Source organism: Eubalaena glacialis, chromosome 5 (assembly GCF_028564815.1).
Source record: "Eubalaena glacialis isolate mEubGla1 chromosome 5, mEubGla1.1.hap2.+ XY, whole genome shotgun sequence".
NCBI classification, from domain to species: Eukaryota; Metazoa; Chordata; class Mammalia; order Artiodactyla; family Balaenidae; genus Eubalaena; species Eubalaena glacialis.
In genome coordinates this window covers 1630617-1653442 of record NC_083720.1, presented here as the reverse complement: position 1 = coordinate 1653442, position 22826 = coordinate 1630617, and the positions used below count along the sequence as shown (strand labels likewise).

General features: G+C 57.5%; 2 protein-coding genes across 2 annotated transcripts in view; one reads left to right on the top strand and one right to left on the bottom strand.

The window, feature by feature from the left end:
• Window positions 1–20531, bottom strand: part of CFAP99 (cilia and flagella associated protein 99) — a 43045-nt gene extending 22514 nt beyond the window's left edge. The window contains exons 1-4 of the mRNA XM_061191055.1: window positions 20423–20531; window positions 13868–13994; window positions 3688–3832; window positions 3237–3331 (exon numbers count right to left, since the gene is read on the bottom strand). Of these exons, the coding sequence (XP_061047038.1) occupies window positions 3237–3331; window positions 3688–3832; window positions 13868–13994; window positions 20423–20481 (426 nt within the window). The 5' untranslated portion in view covers window positions 20482–20531. The remainder of the gene's footprint in view (window positions 1–3236; window positions 3332–3687; window positions 3833–13867; window positions 13995–20422) is intronic.
• A 634-nt stretch (window positions 20532–21165) lies between these two features.
• The window catches only part of ZFYVE28 (zinc finger FYVE-type containing 28), a 113898-nt gene continuing 112237 nt past the window's right edge, over window positions 21166–22826 (top strand). The window contains exon 1 of the mRNA XM_061191054.1: window positions 21166–21236. Coding sequence (XP_061047037.1) covers window positions 21198–21236 — 39 coding nt within the window. The 5' untranslated portion in view covers window positions 21166–21197. The remainder of the gene's footprint in view (window positions 21237–22826) is intronic.

The window sequence follows — 22826 nt, the reverse complement described above, 5'->3', positions numbered from 1 at the left end:
CCTGGGCCGACTCCCGGAGGGCTGGAGAAGCCTGTCCGCCCCTCTCTGGTTGAGCGGCTGCTGGGGCAGTAAAGTCCTCACATGGGGCCCGGTGGGCTGAGCAGGCCCCCCTGCAGCCGTGGTGAACTCGAGTGGCTGATCCAGGGGGTAGCGGTGGGCAAGGGCAGGGTCTCTGGTCCCCACGGCTGCCTCCCCAGGGGGGCCGCTGTCCCACAGCCACGTGCTCGCCTCCCACCTCCCCTCAGGCCTCCCCGCCCTTCTTCACGGAGCAGCAGCCAGGTGTCCTTCTAGAGCCTTCCACAGCTCTTCCCACTTGGCAGCCTGGCCCCTGCTCACCCCACCCCACCCCAGGGGCCTCTCCTCAGCTTCCCCGCCCTACCCCGCTCAGTCCCCCGGCCTCTCTCCCACCCACTCTTTCAGCTCTGCTCCCACTTCCTGGCAGAAGGAGGCAGTCAGCCCCCTGTAGCTGGGCCCTGGGGTCTCTGCACTCCCCGTCCCAGCCCCCTGTAGCTGGGCCCTGGGGTCTTTGCACTCCCCGTCCCAGCCCCCTGTAGTTGGGCCCTGGGGTCTCCGCACTCCCCGTCCCAGCCCCCTGTAGTTGGGCCCTGGGGTCTCCGCACTCCCCGTCCCAGCCCCCTGTAGCTGGGCCCTGGGGTCTCCGCACTCCCCGTCCCAGCCCCCTGTAGCTGGGCCCTGGGGTCTCCGCACTCCCCCTCCCAGGCCCCCTGTAGCTGGGCCCTGGGGTCTCTGCACTCCCCGTCCCAGCCCCCTGTAGCTGGGCCCTGGGGTCTCTGCACTCCCCGTCCCAGCCCACCCCTCCATCCCCAAGCCTCCTCCTCCCACGCAGTGCAGCTGGTCTGTTGACCCCCACCTGGGGACATACTGCCCCCTGCCCTGGGGCTAGGGCCCTCCTAAAGGGGGCCTCCTTGTCTCTGGGGGTGCGGTGGAGGCAGCCCCCCCAGGGAACGTGCTGGAATGGGGGTGGGCTGCCGGGTGGGTTCCCTGGCCGTCCAGAGGATTCCAGCATGTGAGTGTGAGCGTCCTTGGAGGGAGCAGGATGGCCAGCGCCCCTCCAGGTGCCGTCCCAGGGCCAGTCCCCCTAGAGTGCCCACATCCAGCACTGTCTCCCAAGGAGACCACGGCCAAGGCTGCCCAAGCACCAGCTCATCTGACCACAGTGGTGACAGCACCCGGGTGTGCTCTGGGGGGTTCCCTGGGCAGCTGTCCTGTCCCCAACAGCTTGCTCCCTGTCTTCGAACCCGAGGCGGGCGGACCCTAATGGGACTGGCTTTGTGGGGATTGGGGCGTGAGGTGTGGGCCGAGGAAGGAGGGCCCTGATGGGGTGCCGCACCCCCTCCTGCAGCTCCCAGCTCCTTTGGGAGCGTGAATGGGCCGTTTCCATGAACCTTCTCCCAGAAACTCTCCAGGGAGATAAATGCCCAGGAACCTGCACTGGAGGCGCTGCGCTGGCCGTGAACTGCTCTCCATGGGCTCTGCAGGCCAAGGCGGGGCAGGGCTGGCTCCTCCACTGCAAATTGACACGTGGGCCCCTTGCTCAACAATTACTAATAATTTCAAGACTCTGACAGCACGGCGTGAACCAAGTGCAGGCGTTCCAGCCAGGAAGCTGGCCCTGGGCAGTCTCCAGAGATCTCTCAGAAAATGCTGTCATAAAAATAAAGCCCTTGGGACTTCCCTGGTGGTGCAGTGGTTAAGAATCCGCCTGCCGGGCTTCTGTGGTGGCGCAGTGGTTGAGAATCTGCCTGCCAATGCAGGGGACACGGGTTCGAGCCCTGGTCCGGGAAGATCCCACATGCCACGGAGCAGCTAAGCCCGTGCGCCACAACTACTGAGCCTGCGCTCTAGAGCCCACGTGCCACAACTACTGAACCCAAGTGCCACAACTACTGAAGCCCGTGCGCCTAGAGCCTGTGCTCCGCGACAAGAGAAGCCACCGCAGTGAGAAGCCCGCGCACCGCAACGAAGAGTAGCCCCCGCTCGCCGCAACTAGAGAAAGCCCGCGTGCAGCAAAGAAGACCCAAGGCAGCCAAAAATAAATAAATAAATTTATAAAAAAAAAAATGAAGCCCTTGCTTAAGATAACTATGCAAATATTTACCCACTGTGAATTGCTTATGTTTATACGTAAATAGGAAAACGAGTCATTAAAAATAACATGCTGCCTCAGGTTACCTGCTGGGGGAGGGCGCAGATCTCTGGGGCCTGTGGTCCTGGCAAGTGTCACTGCTCCAGGTCTCCCCTTCCCCAGGCGGGGGCAGTGGGAAGGCTTCTACCCCACCCTGCCTGAGCTGCCCCTGCAGAGCTTGCAGCCTCCTTCCAGAGAGGCCCCAAAGCACTCCTGGGGCCTGAGCTCTCCCCGCTCTTCTCCAGGGAGTCCCTGTCCTGGTCTGGTGACTGTGTGTCGCCCCCCCACCCCCCACCCCCCACCAAGCCAAGTAAGGAGGAGCAAGCCAACGGTTGAAAGCCTGGTCCAAGAACTGGCTCTGCCACTCATGTGCTGTGTGACGTTGGGCAAGTTACCGAACCTCTCTGTGCCTCAGTTTCTTCAACTGTGGGATGAATGCCCGTAGGAATGACCTTACCCGGTCATTTTGAGGGTGAAGCAAGAGCTGCTTGCGGAGGAAGCCGGGCCCACAGCAAATGCTTTGTGGGAGTAGCTGGCAGAAGGCAGAACCCTCAGGCTCATTCGTGGTCCTGCTAGCCCCAAGGCCCGGGAGTCCCAGGCTTTCTACACAAGGAAACAGGCAGCCACAGGAGTGGTCCTGGGCAGGGCAGGGGGGTGGGCTCCTGCAGGCTCCCTCTCGAAGGGTACCAGTCCTCAGACCCGCTCAGAAATGCTCCCTCGGCCCCGCAAAGCCGCACAGCCCCTCTTGGAGGAAGGAGAGGCTGCCCTGGGCCTGGAGCTTGGTCACGAGTCAGAGGAGCCCGAGAAGGTTCCAGAGGCCCGGACTGAACAGGCAAGGACTCCCTGTCGTGACTAACAGCTAGCATCCAGCAGCTACCACCCACCGGACCATGAGGAATGGAAACCAAATTCCCCGGGCACAAAAAGAGCACGTTCGCAGCAAAGAGAGGGTGTGGGTTCGTTTTAAACACAGAACAAACCCAGCAGTTTCTTTCGTTAAAGTGAGCCAGAAAGGTAAGAGGTCAGCGCCAGATGGGGCAGACCTTTGACCTTGGGTTTAAGAATAGAACTTGGGGCAGGTGGGGCTCACCTTGCACACCTTGTGGACGGGTTGGGACTTCACGATGCTACAGAAGAGCTGAAAGCCGAGCTCCTCCAGCTGGAAAGTGGCCAGGTAGCAGATCACTAAGGAGAGAGGGTGCAAGAGCGGGGAGGAGGACATGGGGGTCCCCGCCCTGGGCCCCCGGCGTTTGACCCTGGGGGAGTCAGCCAGAGGCTAAGGGCCCGACAGGTGCACTGCAGGTGCAGCGAACTGAGCTGAAGGCGCCCGCCTCCATCAGGGCGTGTGACCAGAGGCAAGCGCTCCATCTGGGCCCACGTGAAAATGATAACCTGATACAACAGTACAAATGACGTCATCTTATACGGGGGGGGGGCGGGGGGGCGCCGTCGCTGTCAAGGGTCTGCGGCTGACAAGGAGGCCAGGGCCTGGCCCGCAGGGACCCACGGGCCCCCCACCGTGGCTGGCCACGGGCACCTACCCTCGAAGAGGCTGTAATCGGCCCACAGGCAGAGCCGGCCGTCCTGCACGTAGAAGGCGTCCACCACGATGGTCAGCAGCTTCCGGTACTCGAGGCACCCGGACAGAACTTCCATGATGAACGCCTGCTCCTGGGGTCTCAGGGTCTGGAGGAGAAACAGCTCGGGAGGGGGCCGCTGGCCAAGCCAGGGGAGAGGGCAGCCGCCTCCCGATGTGGGGGTCCCCAGTGCCCCCTGGAGCAGTGGGCAGCGCCCCAGCTGCCAGGAACACTGACCCTCGGACCCTGCAGGTCCTCCCCCAGGAATTGGTCCCGCCGGCTCTCCTGGGCGGTGACAGTGCGGTGGGGCAAAGACGGAAATAAACACGGAAAATGACCCCGAAGGAAAAGTCCTGTGTGACTCCGGTCATATGAGGTCCCTAGAGGATTCAAATTCCCAGGACAGAAAGTAGAAGGGGGGGCGCCGGGGGTAGGGGGAGAGGGTGGGGAGCTGTTGTTTAATGTGGACAGAGTTTCAGTTTGTGAAGGTGAGAAGGTTCTGGAGACGGACGGTGGTGATGTTCACACGTGAATGTACTTAATGCCATTGAATTGTACACTTAAGAACAGTTAAGATGGTAAATTTTATGTCATGTGTATTTTACCGCAATAAAAAAAAAAAAAAAACCAAGCAAGGAAAATCTCTGGGGGAGGGAATTAGTGTTTGCGGAGACTGACTTTTTTCCACTTACTCTTTGGAATATTGTGGGGTTTGTGACCTGTGTGTGTCACGTGTTACCTATTCAAAAAACCAGTTAAGTTTTTGACAATAAGAAAAAAAGAATGTCTAATGTTGCCAATGCGGCTATGAGAAGGGCTGGTGGTATGGTGCTGGTGAGTCTTTCCCGAAAGCAATCTGGAAACATGTTTAAGAGCCTTGTATTTTCCATACACTTTAATCCAGTAACCACACTTCTGGGAATCTAAGGAAACCAGACAAAAAGCAGAAAATATCCATGTACAAGGCAGCTCAGGGCAATGGTACGTGCAGTGGTTGAAAGTATTAACAGCCTAAATGTCAACACAGGGAATCAGATACGATCTCTTCGTGTTGTGGGTGAGTAGGACGCAGCCATTACAATGATGTTTCTGGAAAACTTATAGTAAGATGACAAAATACTTAATACCGTGTAAAACTGAAAATGCAGACCAGGATCCCAACAGATGTAAAACACATCAAAATAAACTCTCGCTAGCAGTATCATTCCCCTCCTCCCCCCAAATTTTTTTGGACAACCTATTAGATAAATTTTGGCATTCCCTTGCTTTATTTTGAATTTTTTATTATCAATGAAATTTTCATACGTTTACTGGACATTTATTTGTATTTCTCTTCTGTGAATTATCAATTTATATCCTTGGTTAACCTTTTTTATTTGGATAATATTTTTAGGAGCCCTTTGCATATTGAGGGAATTAACACGGTCATTAGTGTGATAGTTATTTGTCATAAGCTTGTAATTTTCCTTTTAACTTTGCGTAAAACATTTTTTAGCATATAGAGCGTAGAGGTTTTTACTTTGTTTTCTTTTTTTTTGCTGCGCCATGCGGCATGTGGGATTTTAGTTCCCCAACCAGGGGTCAAACCTGTGCCCCCTGTATTGGGAGCACAGAGTCTTAACCACTGGACCACCAGGGAAGTCCCGATTTTACTTTGTTTTGAGGTCAAATCTACCTTTTCCTCTGTGATTTCTTCCCTTGTCTTTATGCTAAGAAAACAACAGAGTAATGAGATCATCTGAGGGGTCTTGGATGAGCCCAGGACCTCGGGGAGCCCCGGACCCCACGTGTGTGAGCTGGGTGGCTGGATGCCGGCGGGCAGACAGCATCATTCTCACTCCCTCCCAGTCTCCGCACCACAGGGGCTGAAGGCCTGAGAGCCGCCTTCTCCAGCCGCTTCTGGGGGGGTTCTGAGCACAGCTGGGTTCTGCTGGTGAGACGTACTTGCAGGAGAGATGGGAGGCAAGAGGGGTGACCTTCCCCTCCTCCCTCGGCAGGGGCCGGGCCCCGACATTGACTCAGCCGCCCTTCCAGTGCCCCGAGTGGCTTCTGGACTCCTGCGAGGACCCCATCTGATCCGGGGTAATGATGTCCTCCTACGACCTGACCTCCGACGTCCGACCTCCGCTCCCAGGCTCCTCTTCCTCGTCTCCATTATCTGCACTTGTCCCCTGGGTGAACTCCCCCGCTGTCAAGGCTGACACGTGCTGATTTCAAATGTGCACCAGCCCGGGCCGGGCTGGCTCTCCCTGGACTTCGGAAAGTGCTGTCTGCTCCTGTTCCACCTCCCTGCTTGGGTGTCTGACCCCATGGGCTTTGCCCAGACCTGCCCTCCCCCGCCTTCCCGGCTCCGTAAACACAATGCCTTGCTCCATCGTTCAGACCAAGCCCTTGACGCCCACCCCACCATCCCATCCCTCGGCTCCGGCTATGGGGTCCCAGCTGCTCTCCCGCTTCTCCTGCTGCCCCTCCTCAGTGTATTTTCAACCCGCCAGCCGCCAAGCAATTCTTTGTAAAATGAAAGTCAGATCATGTCTGTCCTTCCGGAGAACCCTCCAGAAAAAGAGTCCTTAAAAGGGCCGGCAACGCTCAGCTCCCTCTGAGGTCCCCCCCCTCCGCCCCCGCCTCCGCCCCATCCAGGCTCCACTCCAGCCACACTGGCTGCCCTCTGTTTCTCCAACACGCGGGATGTCTCCTCAGGGCCTCCGCGCTGGCTGTCCCCTCTGCCTGCAGTGCTCTTCCCTGCACACTTGCTCCCCGACTCCCATCAGGTCTTTGCTCAGATGTCACCTGACCTGGGAGGCATCCCTCACCACCCCTCAGGGTCAGACACGGCCTGGCCCCATCAGCTGGCAGCGCACACCGGGATTATTGCCCCTTCCCTGCTGGAATGTCATCTGGGCGCTCAAGAGGGAGGGAGTGGAGTGCCCTGCCTCCGTGGGAGCCCCTGGGGACCCTGTGACGTCCCAGTGCAGGCCGGGCACGGAGTGGAGGCTCCTCCCCGCAGAGCACAACCAGGAGGGGGAGGTGTGGGGCTCTTGCTCGGGGTCAGCTCTGGTCTCAGCAACCAGGATCCTGCCTCATTTTCCCTCTCAGGCTCCTCTAACCCCTGCGCTGTGCCCACACCAGAGGGCACGAGCCCCAGCTGGGCCCCAGTCCCCGCTTTTAACTTACTGCACTGGTCAAAGGAAGCCCAGGGGGCCCGGAACAGGCAGCTCGGAAAGCAGTGCGTCAGCAGGGCTGGCACGGAGGATGCCCTGAGTCAGCGCTGCCCTTGCTGAGGCTGCATGACATCGTGGGATGCCTGCCTACAGCCTCCCCGGCCTCCCAGGCTCAGACAACAGCAGCTCCACTTCTCGTTCATTTGAACGTCTGTGTTTGGGGGTATGAATGTGTATTTTTAATAAGGCCAGAGCCTTGAGCCTGCGGCTACAGGATGCCATCTGCCCGCAGTGAGGAAGTCAGGCAGGGCTGCACTGGCCCAGGGGTCTGGGAAGGTGAGAAGCCAGGCGGGACCTGACACTCTGGCCCACATGCCAGGTCTTCTCCGCCGGGAAGGTCAGGCCAGCAGGTCACAGAGAGGAGACCGAGGCCCAGAGGTGACACGCAGGTCAGAGGGCACTGAGTCCTAGACCAGGTTCTCCTGGCCAGGCTAGCACAGAAGGCAGGGTGAGGCCTGGACCCCACTGAGAAGGCCCCAGTACGGAGCCGGCCCCGAATCCTGGGCAAGCCTCGGTCACTGAGGCCAGAGGGCTTGGGCTACCACCCAAGGGCATCTGAGTTCCTGATACACTCTTGGGCCTTGGTCAAGTTCAGCGCTCCTGAGTCTGGGGACCGGGGCAGGTTCCGGGGAGAGCGGCAAGTGCTCCGACAAGGGTCTCATGGGCAGTCCTGGGGAGGGGCTGGGCTGTGGGCAGGGGAAGCAGAGGCCCACAGCCTGCCGGCTCTTCACAACCTGTAGTGCCTCCTACAAGAGATCCTCAGAGTTCACAGGCCCAGCTTGTCTGCTGGAGCCACAGGGAAAGGACAGAGCTAGACCAGGGGCGGGGGCCGGGACGCCGCTTTTACTGCAACCCAGGGTTTGAAATTCATATCACCAATACACAGGGCCTCCTGCTAATCAGTGATGCAAAGACCGAAGTCAGAAAAGTAGGCAGAGGAAATTGAGGCTGCCAGATGCCCACACAAGCCCTCCTCCCTTTCTTCCTGCCTAACAGGAGAAAGCTGTCTCGTTGGGAGAGAGGCAATGTGCCCAGCTAAAACTTTTCTGGGCCTCTAGCTGATGTGGCACATGGCTCCAGTCAATGAGATCTGATGGCAAATTGCTAGGTGTGGCCTCCAAGAAAGCTCCTTGAAAGTTAGGGAGATTCAGCTGGTGCCTGCCTTATACTGTTTGCCTTTCTCCTCTTCTCTCTGGGATATGGATGCAATGCTGGAGTAGGGCAGCCATTTTGTGACTACAAGGCAAAGGGTACATTCTAAGGATGGATAAGCAGACAGGAAGGAGAATGAGTTCCTAATGGCACCACAGAGCTGCTGAACCCATCCTGGACTGCCTATGTGCAGACTGCTTCTTTTTTTTAATAAATTTATTTATTTATTTATTTATTTATTTATTTTGGGCTGTGTTGGGTCTTCGTTGCTGCGCGCAGGTTTTCTCTAGTTGCGGCGAACGGGAGCCACTCTTCGTTGCGGTGCGCAGGCTTCTCATTGCGGTGGCTTCTCTTGTTGTGGAGCACAGGCTCTAGGCACACGGGCTTCAGTGGTTGTGGCTCACGGGCTCTAGAGCGCGGGCTCAGTAGTTGTGGCACACGGGCATAGTTGCTCCGCGGCATGTGGGGTCTTCCCGGACCAGGGCTCAAACCCGTGTCCCCTGCATTGGCAGGCGGATTCTTAACCGCTGCGCCACCAGGGAAGCCCAGACTGCTTCTTATGTGAGCAAAGATACCTCTAATTTCTTTAAGCCACTGCTTTCCTGGTGTTGTTATAGCCAAACACTGTTTCCTAACAGACACAGGTCCAAGCGATAGTTCAGAGAAAGAAATACTCATGAAAATATAACAGGAGAGGGACTACCCTCGTGGCGCAGTGGTTAAGAATCCGCCTGCCAATGCAGGGGACACGGGTTCGAGCCCTGGTCCGGGAAGATCCCACATGCCGCGGAGCAGCTAAGCCCACGCGCCACAACCACTGAGCCTGTGCTCTAGAGCCCGCGAGCCACAACTACTGAAGTCCACGTGCCTAGAGCCCGTGCTCTGCAACAAGAGAAGCCACCTCAATGAGAAGCCCACGCACCGCAACAAAGAGTAGTCCCCGCTCGCCCCAACTAGAGAAAGCCTGCACACAGCAACGAAGACCCAACACAGCCAAAAATAAATAAATTAAATAAATAAATAAATAAATAAACTGTAATGAAAGTATGGGTTTTGTCTTAAAATATATATATATATATATATATATACACACACACATATATATATATATATATAAAACAGGAAAAATGCTGATTATAACTACACCAACTGCCTTTTCCCACCTATTTGGTTGGCAAAGATAACATTTGCTAGCACGCTACGTAAGCAAGCCATAGGGGAACAAGCACTCCCCACCTGCCAGGTAGAGTGTCAACGTGGAGGTCTCTGTGGAGGGTCAACTGGAAAGATCTTTTGCAATCATGAGGGCCAATACTCTCGCACATGTGTTTTCTGGGACTTGACCCTGGGCGCATCTGCCCAGGTGCAGCGGGACAAGTGGGCCAGTCTGTCCCATGGCGATTTGCAGCAGTAAAGGACTGGAAACAGCCATGATCCCGTCCACGGGGGACAGCTGCGACGGTTCTGGCACAGTCAGACAGAAGGATGCTTACGGCTTCACAATAAGAACGTGGAACGGTCCCCGGGATATCTCGTTAAGTGAAAAAAGCAAAGGGCAGGACTGTGTTACAATGCACTACCGTTTTGAAAAAGATTTTAAAAATACATATATAATTATATATAACTTTTAAACGTAAAATTTATAGCTTAAACAAAATTTTTCCAGATCTATTATCTATGCAAGACAGGCCTGGACCGTCTCTGGAAGGAACCACAGGTCACTGGTCTCCTGGGAGGGCCGGTGTGGGAGCGAGACCCCCGCTGGATACCATTTTGAACCTTTTGGGTTTTGGATCTTTGATGTCAATATATCAGGTGTTTAAAAAAATATATTAAAATAAAAAATATTTCCTGAGCCCAGGTTTTCTCTGACACTACGGACTAGAAAGTGAAACAAGGCTTTCTGGGACTTGGCCACTGCCACCCTGCCACCCTGCCACCCTGGGCCTTCCCGCAGGGACCTGGGCTGGTGTTTCCAGGCTCCACCCACTCCTGCTTTTCCCCCAACCTCTTGCACAAGCCCATTCCGGTTTCCCCTCCCCCCCTCCCCCCCACCGCTTTCCCTCGGGCTGGGGAACCGGCCTTTCCCCACCCCTGCCTCACCCCCAGACTGTCTGACCAGCTGCCGGGCACCTCTCCTGCCAGCCCAGGGCTGAGCCTTTCGTTCCCCCACTCAGCGCTCACCTGCCCTCCTGCCCACTGTTTGCTGAGTGGCCGGATCTCCTTCTCCCCCCTCCTCCCACCCCCAGGGAATCTCTCTCAAAGCCAGACCCTCTTGCGAGGGCTACTCAGACCTCATGGGCTTTCTGGGTGCCCCAAGCTGCCTGCTGTGCCTATCACACCCCACCCCTGTCCTGCAGGCCCGGGCAGTTCTCTGGACGTTCCTACGCCCAACCTGGTGGTCCTGGTGCCCGAGCCGTGGTGCTGGGTAGCCCGGAGGAGTGACGCCCACCAGGCTCCATCCCCCTTATAGGTGGTGCACTAATGAAATGACACTTGTTCCAAAGAGACATTAACCAGTGGGGGTGGGCAAAGCCTGGGGCAGGAGGGAGGCAGGGTGGGAAGCACCTCCTCCCTCCTGTTCCCCACTGAGGGCCGGGCGCTGGCTGGCAGCAGTGCCTTGTCGCCAGTGCCGCCCCCTCCTGCTCTCCGCCCTTTCTCCAGCTCCAGGCCCCCAGCCGGGTCCTCAGTGCTGTTCCCAGACGTCAGGCCACTTCTGTTTCTACAACCACTCCGCAGACTGGCATCTGGAGAGGCTGCTCCCCACACCTTAGCCCCCCTCGTGCACGGTGCTGCTGATGGAGAACTTTCTCTCAATGGTAAATGGATCCCTTTCTGATCTTAGACCAAATCTTCTCCCACTGACATATGTTCTCTGTGCAGAAATGCCATTGGGACCGTGCCCGAGGGAACCCCTGTCAGAGGGCTGGGACGCTGCTCTGTGTGTGTGTGTGTGTGTGTGTGTGTGTGTGTGTCAGGGGAGGGGTTCCCAGGCTTCAGTCTAGAGAGGGAGAGTCACCACACCCTGCCCCCAATCCGCAAATCCTTGGACTTTTCCCTATCTTGAGATTATTAATTATATCTGCAAAGATGGTATCTCAAGATAAGGTCACATTCACAGGTAACTGGGGGGAGGACGTCAACATTTCTTTTTGGGGGACCCAGCTGAATCCACAGCCCTGCCCTTCCCCGGACTCTGCCAGTGGGCCTACGTGCTGTGTAATTCTCCGCCAGGTGGCAGTCTTGAGCCCTGGCCTCACAAGAGCAGTGTACTGCACCAACTTTCTGACAGCTGCAAGTAAAGGTATGTTGTCCAAACTGGGTCAGTTTCCAGTGTGCCGTTCCACTTGGACTTAGGATGGCTTTCCGAAAGGATGTAAAAGACAGGTGCATCTGTCAAAGAAGCTGCTTCTCCGTCCGTCCAGCACAGGCACATCTCAAAGACGCAGATGGCCCCGTTGGAAGACTCAGGGCACCGCTGGGTTGGGGGCCGAGCTGGTGTGGTGCCTCCCTCCCCACGGCCTTGCACACGTCTGTCATCATGCCATGGCTCACCGGTGACAACTAGGACTCATTTACTATTAATAATCCATTGGATGTGGGAAAAACATCCCCAAACTACTTTGTTTTTTTTTTTTTTGGCTGTGCCGTGTGGCTTGTGGGATCTTAGTTCCCTGACCAGGGATCGAACCTGTGCCCCCTGCAGTGGAAGCTCGGAGTCCTAACCACTGGACCACCAGGGAATTCCCATCCCAAACTATTTGTTGTAACAAACCCACTTTCAGTAATTATTCTGGAGAAATAAGGACATTAACTTTACCACTTTTGCTGAGCGGTAAGGGATGCCTTGCAGGGCCTGGGGGACCGGGACTGGGGACAGAGGGCAGGACACCAAGGAGCCTCGCTGGGAATGGAGGGTGAGAAACGTGGGTGACACAGGGAACCGGAGTAGAGAGGTCTTTTTCTTAGGATGAGGGAATGCATAGCAGCTGTGGGTGACGGGAAAGACCCACTGAAGGGAGTGAGGCCGGACAGACAGAAGGAGTAGCCAAAGGGGCCGGGCCTGCAGTGGGGAGGGGCAGGCCGGCCGGGATGGGGCTGCGCTGAGCTGTGCAAGGCCAACTCAGACTGGGAAAGAGAAGGACTGTGGATGGGCCTGGCCTTGGCTGTTTTCATCATTCCCCCAAAATGCTTAGGGTCTCAGGGGAGAGTTTGAGGAGGGGGAGCAGAGACTTGGGGGAGGGAGGTGCAGCCCACGCCCCAGTCCTTGCTGACTGCCAGGCTCCAGCCGGCAGAGACATCCTTTTCTGAATGACACAGGGGAGCAGGGACTGGGGCAGCGGTGCCCAGCTTTCTCTTGTGAGAGAGGCTTTGGTTTCCAGACGCCTCGGCTCTGCGTGCACTGCCGGGGCCCTGCCCCCCATCCTCCCAACCAGGTTTTCCAGCTGCTGCCCCACAAGGCGGCTGATGGAGAAAGGGAAGGTGGGTCTGTCTGCAGCACAGCAGAGGCCACACCCCTGCAGGTGTATGGGGGTGGGGCCTGGCCCCAGTCACATCCCAGGGCCAGCAAAGCAGCTCACAAGCCTTGTTAAGCAGAGTAAGGGAAGGCTGCAGCTGGCAATTCACCCCATAAGACCCCATTTGCTCCTCCTTCCAGGGGGCGCAGGCAAGGGGGATGGGGGCAGCAGGCCGAGTGGTAATCCCCGAGCGCTTCCCTGGGTGGACTTAGCCTCCTCTGGATGCCCCGTCCAACGGAGTCCACGGCCTGGAGTCCTGAAGGTGGCACCCCTGCAACGCGTGCCCCTGCTCCTGGCACCTGCCCTTGACGGACGGACGGATGCGGGGTCAAGTCACAGGGAGGCCTCCAAGGTGCTAGAGCGAGGACAGACCTGGGCCCAGAGACTTCAGCCCGGGGTCTCTCTGCATATGCTTGAAGTGGGGTGGGCTGTGGTAGGACAGGGACCCCCGGGGCACGGGAACAAGAGCCGAGTAGCTCTTCCAGGTGTGGCCCCTCTGCCCCACGCACATCCCTGCCCTGGGGGACGAAGATGTCCCTCAGTGGAGGGTGCTGAGCCGAGGTGCCTGCGAGGCTGACTCCCGTCCACCTTCAGCTGAGGATGGGACGACCCCACAGATGCACCCCGAGTTACGGCGCCCATGTTCCCTTGTCACGAGAGTAGTCAGATGCACATTCTGGGAGCTAGGAATGCCTCCTGAAGCAAAGAGGGGGTCCCATCCCTGAAGGGCACCCGAGATTCAGAGTGAGAGCTGACGCAAGCCTTTGGCTAGCTGGGAATCTCGCCTTGGGCCTCTCCTCGTGAAGGAAGGAAAGCGGCTGTTAGGTATGAGACTAAAAAGCTCCTGACAGGGCTTCCCCATTGGCGCAGTGGTTAAGAATCCTCCTGCCAATGCAGGGGACGCAAGTTCGTTCCCTGATCCAGGAAGATCCCACATGCCACGGAGCAACTAAGCCCGTGCACCACAACTACTGAGGCTGTGCTCTAGAGTCCGCGAGCCACAACTACTGAAGCCCGCGCTCCTAGAGCCCGTGCTCCGCAACAAGAGAAGCCACCGCAGTGAGAAGCCCGCGCACCGCAACGAAGAGTAGCCCCCGCTCGCCGCAACCAGAGAAAGCCCGCACGCAGCAGTGAAGACCCAACGCAGCCAAAAATAAATAAGTAAAATAAATAAGTTAAAAAAAAAAAAAAGCTCCTGACAGGTGTCACTGCTACGGCCTCCCCGTGAGCCCTGAGCCACCACTCGGACCCTACCTGCAGGGAGGTGGCCGCAGCCTCCAGGAACTGCTCGGGACTCTCCTTCTCAGGTTTAAATTGGTCCAGTAGCTTAATCACAGTTTCAATGCATTTTCCATAGTAGGCCATCTTCCCAGGTGGGACCCTAAAAGCAAACCGTGACAGGTCATGCCCTCCACGCACCCTGGGCTGTCAGCTCGGCAGGTGGCGAAGGACCTTCACCAAACTGACAGGAGGTCCACCAGGGAGCCTGGGACCTCGTGGGGCGAGGAGTGTTGGAGGGAAGTGGGGACCCCGGCGGGGGTAACCCCAGGCCCACTTCTTGGAATGTGTCCCTGCAGGCCTTGGGGAGCCCGCCCCCAGGCTCCCACTCGCCCATAGCCCCAGCAGCCCTCTCTGCCCCGCCCCTGGAGGCTCCCTGGCTGCCCCACGTGCCCCCAAGCCCTCCAGCTGTGCACGGGTGGGGATGACCCCTGGGAGAGGCCAGGCCAGAGAGTGGAGGCACCTTGTGAATCAGCCTGAGTGGCCCTCAGCCCAACTGGGGTTTGGTGGTGGATGACTCAGCAGGCCCTGCTCGGAGGGAGAGGGGGACCTAAACACAAAAGTTTGGGGCAAGGAGAATCCTCGGGTCACCACGTTCAATACCCCCAATTTAAAGATGAGGTAACCAGCACCCAGAGGGGATGCATAGCCGGTAAGTGGCCAGGCGTGAGCATTCCAGAAACAGACCAGCTCCAGGAGACTGGCTTGCTCAGAGCCCTTCTTTGGCAGACCCTGGAGAAGCCGCTTGGAGTAGGAATGGGACCCCAGGAAGTGGTTCTAACAGGTGACCCACAAATTGTCCTTAGAGCAGGGTGGCCAAGCCCCCCAGGAACTCCTCTCTCATCCCCCCCTTGTTCCATGCTGATTGAGCAGCTTCCCTGGGTCACCACGCTGCTGGCTTCTTGGGCCCCAGCTATTGGCAAAGCCAGGCTGCTAGTGCCCTGGGGACAGCAGGGGTACCTCTTCTCCAGCCAACAAGCTGGAATGGCTCTGGATGGCAGCACCCAGACTGAGGCCCTCCAGGATGGAGACTGAGTGAAAAAACAAAAGCCACATACACTGACACTGGGGTCACCAGTGAGATGGCCAATCCCAGCCAATCACGGTCCACTGGGTGAGTCCCCCCTCCCCACCATCACTTGAAAGAGAACGAAGGCCAAATGCCACCAGACACTGCAGAGAGCCTCTGACACCAAACTTGGAAACAGAAACCAGCAAAAAAGGAAGTAGGAGAAAGCAGACAACATACACAGCAGGAAAAACCCGGAAACAAACAACTATACCACCTCTGAGAGATGAAGAGAGATACGGTATCCAAGAAACATCTGCAGGAAAAGAAAGAGTTCTTGGAAATTAAAATATGACAGCAGAACTAAAGATATAAATAGAAGAGGCAGAAGATAAAGCTGAGGAAATCTCCCAGAGAGCAGAAAAAGATGAAGATGTAGGAAGTAGGAGAAAAACACCAAGAAAATTGGGGAACCACTCCAAAAGATCTGAATTCCAGTTAACAGGAGTTCCAGAAAAATGGGAGAGACATAATGCAAGGGAATATCCCAGAATTGATGGACAGGGTCCCTGAGCGCCCTGAAGCAGGTTGTGTAGGAAGAGACAGGAGGGGTGCAGGGTAGCCTCGGGCTCCCCAGTGGTAACTCTGGGCACCAGGGTTCAGGGAACCCATCTCCAACCAGGAAGAATGACGGCTCTGTGGATGGGGTGGGGCCCGCACCCGGCCCGGGGAGGGAGCCCAGAAAGGAACAGGCTTGGGACTGGGAAGCAGGAGATTTTCCAGGAAGGTGGCAGCAGGTGGCAGGCCAAGAGCACGGGGCACAGGGACTCCAAGGGGAGCTCTGCACCTCTCAGGTCCCCCGTTTTGGAGCAGTTTTACCGAGGCTTTGACACCTGCCCTCATCAGGACAGGGAAGGAGAGACTTCCCTGGTGGTCCAGTGGTTAAGACTCTGCACTTCCGATGCAGGCGGTGTGGGTTCAATCCCTGGTCGGGGAACTAAGATCCCACATGCCATGCGGCCAGAAAAAAAAAAGGACAGGGAAGGAAGCTCCGCAGCTGCCTGCCTGTCAGCCCAGGGGATGCGTCACCACCACTCTGCCAGCTGCACACATGGGCCCCAGCGCCACCCAGCACAGAGGCTTGACTGGGGCAGCTCCTTAGGGGCTGCTTCAGGGCCCAGCCCCAGCTGTGCATGGACACAAAAGCCGGCAGGAGCCTCTCCCGAATGAGGCCAGAAGAAAGGCCTCTTGGAACTCGGAAATGTGCTGGAAATGGCTTGAAGCCCTGATGCTGAGGGCAGGCCCTGGAGACCACGTCTCAGGAGGGTCAGTGGATCCGGAGATGGGGTCTATGGAAACCAGGGCAAACTGCCTGAGCAAAGGCCAAGACCCACGAAGGCTTATGGGGGTGCCCGAGAGTTCCTATTTCCACATCAGTTCTTGTCCCGAAGTGCTCGTGAGCCATGGGTGCTGAGTAAGCCAGCTGCCGGCACCACCAGGGCGCGTCACTGCCTCAGGGCAGGTGGTAGTGCCGCTTTCTGAAGTGCAGGAGGTCTGGGAGGAGTGGTCTCCGGTCAGGGGAGTCTCCTTCCACTCCATCCATCACTAACACATCCTCCAAGTTCTCAGCTGCCGCAGGACCCAGCGGGGTCTCCTCAGCCTGCCCTACCCCTTCACAGCCCAGGGTCACCGTCCCTGGACCCTCTTCCTTCCTCGCCCCAGCCCTGTCCACTTGGGCTTCTCACTGGCTCAGAAGCCCCATCACATGTGTCTCCAGAGCCTCAAACACTCTTCCTTCTGCTCTTCCTGGTGAACTCCTAGGCATCCCTCAACACCCCATTCAAATATCACCACCTGTGTAGCCTCCCTTCCTCCTCCCTTAGCTCTCCCCTTCTCTGTGCCTACTCCGAAGTCACCCAAACTTCCCTTACACTCCTGTGAGCCTCTGGTGCAGGGCCCTGGCTTATCACCTCTGAGTTCTCTGCCCTTACCCCAGAGCTGGCACCCAGCGAGAGCCACAGAATTGTCTGTGGAATGAATGAGGGACTGTAAAAACGTACAAAAGGATCAAGCACCCTAAATGGTGCTTGTATTTCAATCTGAAAGACAGCTTTAACATCCAGAGATAGACCTACCCAAAGATCATAGCAGTGCTTTTTTAAACCTTTGCTTCCACAGATCCTACAGTTCAACAGAGTTCAGTTTTACTGTCTCATTTAATTGGAAAATAATAGATGTCCCAATAATATTTACTAGGCAGGTTAAAGTGGAAGAGAACAAACCAGCCTTGAGCTGGGGGTTGGGGTCAGGGGGTCAGCCTCTTCATCCCCAAGGAGGATTTTCTGCTTGTGGCAACTGCTGAGGCCCAGGCTGGGGTCTAAAAGTCCTCCCACCAGCCACTCTGCCTGATCCCAGAACTGTGTGAAAGAAGCACCCATGTTAACATGATAAAGGGAAATAGCAGTCACATTCCAGGGCTCAAAAGGCAAGTCCTGAACCTAGGTAGAAAGTCTGTTTTTATGGAAACAATGTTAAGGATTGAGTTTTTCTCCTCCTCCCACCCCATTGTGGTTATGTGTCGGGCTGCCCTGGATGCGCTCAGCCTGGAGGAACGGGATGGAAAGTGCCCCTTCTTGTACCTGACGTGGGCGGTGAGAGTGCACAGTCTGCGTGCGTGTGTGTGTGTGTGTGTGTGTATGTGTGTGTGTGTGTGTCTGTGTGTGTAGGGGAAGCTGCACCCAGGCAGGAGGGCTTCCCTGCCCTCCCCTCCTGTCCTGGAGCCGGAACATTCTGAAGAAAGGATGACCTGAGGGGCCCTTTGGTGATGATGCAAGTCCAAGAGGAGCAAGAAAGCCACCCAAGCCCTCCCCGCATTCACAGGGGCCTGGATGGAAGGGACCGGAAGCAATGAATGGAGGGGCTGGGTGGAGGATGGGGGGGGCGCTGTGGCTGCTGGGCCCAACCCCCCTGCAATTCTGGCTCACTGTCGGGCCTGAGGGCTCCTCGGGGTGGGAGCTGGGCGCCCCACACCTGGCACAGAGAGCTGCCCATGCGGGTGGACATCGCGAAGAGACACCTGAGTTCTGCATTCCCACTGAAATTAGCCTATAATCTTAGTCAAAATAGTCACAACTTTCGGTAGGAAACAGGTATTGAAGTTCATCCAATCCTGATGCGTGCTTTTAGAACCTCAGCTTTATTTTAATGGTGTAAAACCAAACGTGTGGGTAGGGAGATTTAATTCCCAAGCTTATTGTTTCTTTAATATTGATTTTAACTCCACTCACAGGACTTGACTGTCCCATATTTAAGAAAACTTTAAAGGTGGGCTGGACCAAGTCTTTTCTTAGCAAATCCTTTACAGACAGAAATGAAATTACATGAGGAGATTTAAATTCCATCAGACACACACTAGTTCAACACTCTCAACCACTAGAGAGGCTTCATTTACATGGATCCCAAATGTGTGTTAATTAAAATACATTCTTTTCCTGGCTTTTAATTCTGATTAAAGTCAGTCTACTAAGGATTTCTGCTAAGTCATGTTCTGATGGCTTTGCTTAAAGTACAGACCCATGTGGCAGGTTTTGCTGGTTGCTTTTCAATCTCCACTCTTCCTTTCTTCCCGAGTAACAAAACCCTGCTTTTTAGTTGAGTCTATTGCTGCCCAACTGAAAGATGACATTTCCTAGCCTTCCTGGCATCTGGGTATGCCAAGAAGTGGAAGAGTTAGAGACTTCCGGAAAGTCTCCTTGAAAGGGAGGAGCATACACTTCTTCTCTTTTCCACCCTGCTGCCTGGACTCAGGAGGTGATGGGAGGAACTTAGGCAGCAATTCTGGACCACGAGGAAACATGCAAAGATGGCAGAAGAGCAAGCTAGAGGAGCCCAGATCCCTGATGACTTTTGGGGGTGTCATATCTCCCAAGATTGCCTCCCCATGGACCTATTTTATGGAAACACCAATAATCTTGTTTGGGTCACTATGATGTTGAAATTTTTCGTTGCATAAAGCTGAATCTAATCCTAACTATACACCCATTTCCCTGAGGTCAGCCTTCATCCTGAGCACAGTTTCAAACTGGGAAGCATAGGAAGGGAGGCTCTGAGCAGCAACAACAGTCCCAGACTTGGAGTAGGCCAAGGGCACACCCACTGGGTGTCTACCCAAGTTCTCGGACTGGAAACAGTGGCTGGGGGAAGAGCAGGATTTATGGGGGATGACTGGGAGTGCAGTTGGACACGTTTTGTTTGCGGGAATTTGGTAGACATCCAACTGGCAAAGAACAGGAAAAGGGGTCTAGAGTCCCGGGGCAAGGTTCAGGCTGGAGATGCAGGTTTTGGAAGGTCAGGAGAAAATGGTTGTTTATTGAACCATGTGACCGCAGGAAATCATCCAGGGAGAGGGTGGATAGAGGGGCTTCCAAGGACCGAGTCCCGGGGCTCTAGTGTCAGGTTGTTGAGGAGCAAGGAGATGCCAGCCAAGGAGACTGAGGAGGAGCAGCCACAGGAGGAGAGGCAGAGAGTGAGATCTGTTCCAGCCAAGTAAGGACAGTGTGTCCAGGAGGGGAGTACTCAGCTGGGACACTTGTTCCTGGAAGAGGCGGGGCTGAGCTCTCATAGTTGGATTTAGCAACATGGAGGTCAAGAATGACTTAGATAAAGAGCCTGGGAGGAGGGGCTAGGTGAAAATCTGATTGGAGCAGGCTCAAGAGAGAAAAGGTGGAAATGAATTGGAGATAAGAGGCAACTCCGGAGGGGTTTTGCTCTTTAGGGGAGAAGTGACTGGGTGGTAGCTGGAGGGGAGTGGGGAGGATCAATCAGGTACTCAAAAACGAACACGGAGGACTGCCAGCACTCAGGGAAATCTCACGGCTGCCTGTGCCTAGACTCACATTGACTCTAATGGAATAGAGGGGCCAGGGAGTCCAGCCCATCTGAGCACCTGGACCCTGGGCCAGTGATAACATGAGCAGCAGAGAATAAATTCTCTATCAAGAGAGAGTTACCTCCCTCTTGTGCACCCTAAATCTGCACGTACCCGAAGTGGTGCTGGGTGGGGGCAGGGGAAAGCGCAAGGCGGTTGGGGGAGGGTTCCTTCCTACAGCCAGAGCGCAGCAGCCTCTTTGTGCCTGATTCTTCAGGTACCAGAGGGAGTTTAAAGTGAGACCACACACTTGTTTTTAGCTTTCTGCTTAGCACTGAATAGATTCTCAGATTTTGTTGATTGTTTTTATGGATCCAAATTAGGGCATGGCTAGGGGTAGTAGTGAATACGGGAGAATATCTTTTTAAAAAGCATCGTTTATTGTGGCGATTAAAAAAAAAAAAGCACCGTTAACTTTAGTCAAGGAGCTGGGAAGAAGACCAAAAAAGGTGGTGAGCGAAAGCAAGAAGATGGGAAGCAAGAAAGACGAGAACTGGCCCGCAGATCTAGGGAAGTTGCTCGTGGGTGGTGCTGGTGCTGAGGGGACGCGCCTCGCCCCCCTTTCGGGGCTCGCCTGCTTCCCTTCCCCCCGTACCTGTCAGCGGGCTCCGCGGGCGCTCCGGAACCTCCCTTCTCGCCACCGCCCGGCCGCATAGCAATTGCAGGGCTGGCGGGCGCGAGGGGACTGGGGAATAGCAGTGGATCTCCCCTTCAACTTCTGCTCCGCCAGAACCCCGGCAACCCTCAGGGCGGGGGCGGTGCTGGGGCGCAGTTTGGGCGTTGTCACTTAGCAACCTCTGTACGCTCCGGAGCCGTCCGCGGGAAGACTACAACCCCCAGAATGCACAGCGCACGCGGCCCAGAAAGGTCGCCACATTCAGGGCCCCTCCTTCCCCGCAATGCCCATCGGGACTTGTAGTTCTCGGCCCCTCCGGGCGGGCCGGGTCGCCTGCGGGGGAGCGCGCCTCGGGCGGGGCGCGGCGCGGCGCAGCGACCGGATTGGGCAGCCTCGGTGGCTCGCGGCTGGCCTGGGGCTCGCGGCGCGTCGGCGCATGTGTGGCTCGGGCGGCGGTGGCCGGCTGAGGCACCTGGTGTCAGTGAGCCGCGAGGAGCCGGCGCCCCCGTGCCTGGTCAGTCCGCGCGTCCGCCTGCCCACCGGGGTCTGCGGGTCAGTGCCGCGCGCAGCTCTCCGAGCATCTCCCGGCGGCGCACCTGCTCCGCGCACCTGACGCCGCCCGCCCCGCGCCCCGGGTCCGCGCGGGACCCCGGCCCGGCCCTGCCCCGCGTCCGCCCACCCCGCGCCGCAGCCGGGCCCAGGCGCAGCGCTGCGGAGGTGAGGGCCGCCGGGGCCGGGCCGGGCCGGCGCGGCGATGATGAACAGGTTCCGAAAGTGGCTGTACAAACCCAAGGTGAGCGGACCCGTCCCTCGCTGCCGAGGCAGACCCCCTTTCCCGGTCGGGACCGGCCTCTCCGTGGTGCCGCCGACACCCTACTCTCCACTCCGCGACTTGCTCACACCGTCGCCCTCCCCCTTCCACGGGTCCCCCCACCCCGCCCGGTCCCAAACCGCCCCTCCTGCTCTTACCCTCGGGCCGGGGTGCACTCCCTCCCCACGCCTGCCCGCTGCCAGATGGGCCCCTCTCCCTTCTCATTCCGGTCCTGCGTGGTGCCCTGCTCACACCTCGTGGTCGCCGACCCGCAGCCCGAGCAGACACCCTCCTACTTCTCCTGGGTCCCGGAAAAACCTTTCCATCCCCCCTCCCTACACCAGGGATGACTCTCCCGTTCCTCTTCTGCCTCCCCCCACCCCGCCATTATCCTGGACCCGGAATGTACCGCCTAACCTCCCTCCGCAATCCGGAACAGATCCTCTCCCCACTTACCCCAGGTTCTGGAGGGGACTCCCATGTCTCTCTCCCGGGTCCCGGACGGACCCCTCCTTCCTTGTGTCCAGAGCGGGTCTCCATCCCACTGTCCCGGCCCTGCCTTCCCGAACCAGGACCGATACGCGCCTCGGCCCAGTTCGCGTCCCCATCCTTGTCCCGTGCCCATCCTTCGCCCGTGCCCACCCGCGTGCTGTCAAATCCAGGGCAGTCCCCGGCCCGGCGGCGGCGGGGTGAGCGCGCCCGGGGCCGCAGGCTCAGCGGGGCCAGAGGTGGGGTCCTCCCGGCGCGGCGCCCCTCCCCGGCCGTGGGGTCGGGGTCTGGGCAGCGCGCCCTGCTCCTCGGCAGCTGCGCCAGTCGCACTGCGGGCGCTGCGTCCCTGCCGCCCGCCCAGGGCTCGTGTCCGCTGCGGCCAGAGCTAGTCCTAGTCTGGGTGCGGCGGTGCCCAGGAGCCGGGCGCAGAGTCCTGGGAGCATCCTAGGCGTCCGGGGGTCGAACCCTGGGGGCTGGCACCGCGGTAGGGCTGGGGCGCTGGGGTCTTGGCCGGGGGGGGGGTATTGGCCGGGGTGGGGCCAGTGGTCACGTCTAGGCGCTTCGGACATCCACAGTGTGCCTGAGCGACCCAAGGAACACTGCCCCCGCCACGCCTCCCCCCCCCCAGGGCTGACCACTTCTCTGGGTCTGGCTTTTCTGCTCCCCTCCCCCGCCGTGGGTGATCTCCCAGGGTGGGCTGGGGAGGGCAGGTGTTCCTGAAATCTGTGCTCTCCTGCAGCGGGTCCGTTGGAGGATGGGCACCCGAGGTCCTGGGGCGAGTTCAGGGACCGGAAGGGCTCATGCTTCATCGCCTTTGGGGTCGGAGAGTTCTCCCAGTGTTGGGTCGAGGGCTTAGGGTGCCTGGGACCGCCCCTTGTTCGGCCTTGGCCTGACCCAGAGGGGATTCGGGTTGTTTCTTGCTTGGTGCAGCTGCGCAGCCCTGCTCCCCCTTCGCACCTCCCTGTCTTTGTAGCAGCTGCTTATTAGTGGTGTTTTGGTGTGACCCTGGTGCTTCCCGGAGCTGCCTGTGGTTTGGGGCCTCCCTGCCCTTGGCAGCCCCCTGCCCAGCCCTCTCCTCGCTGC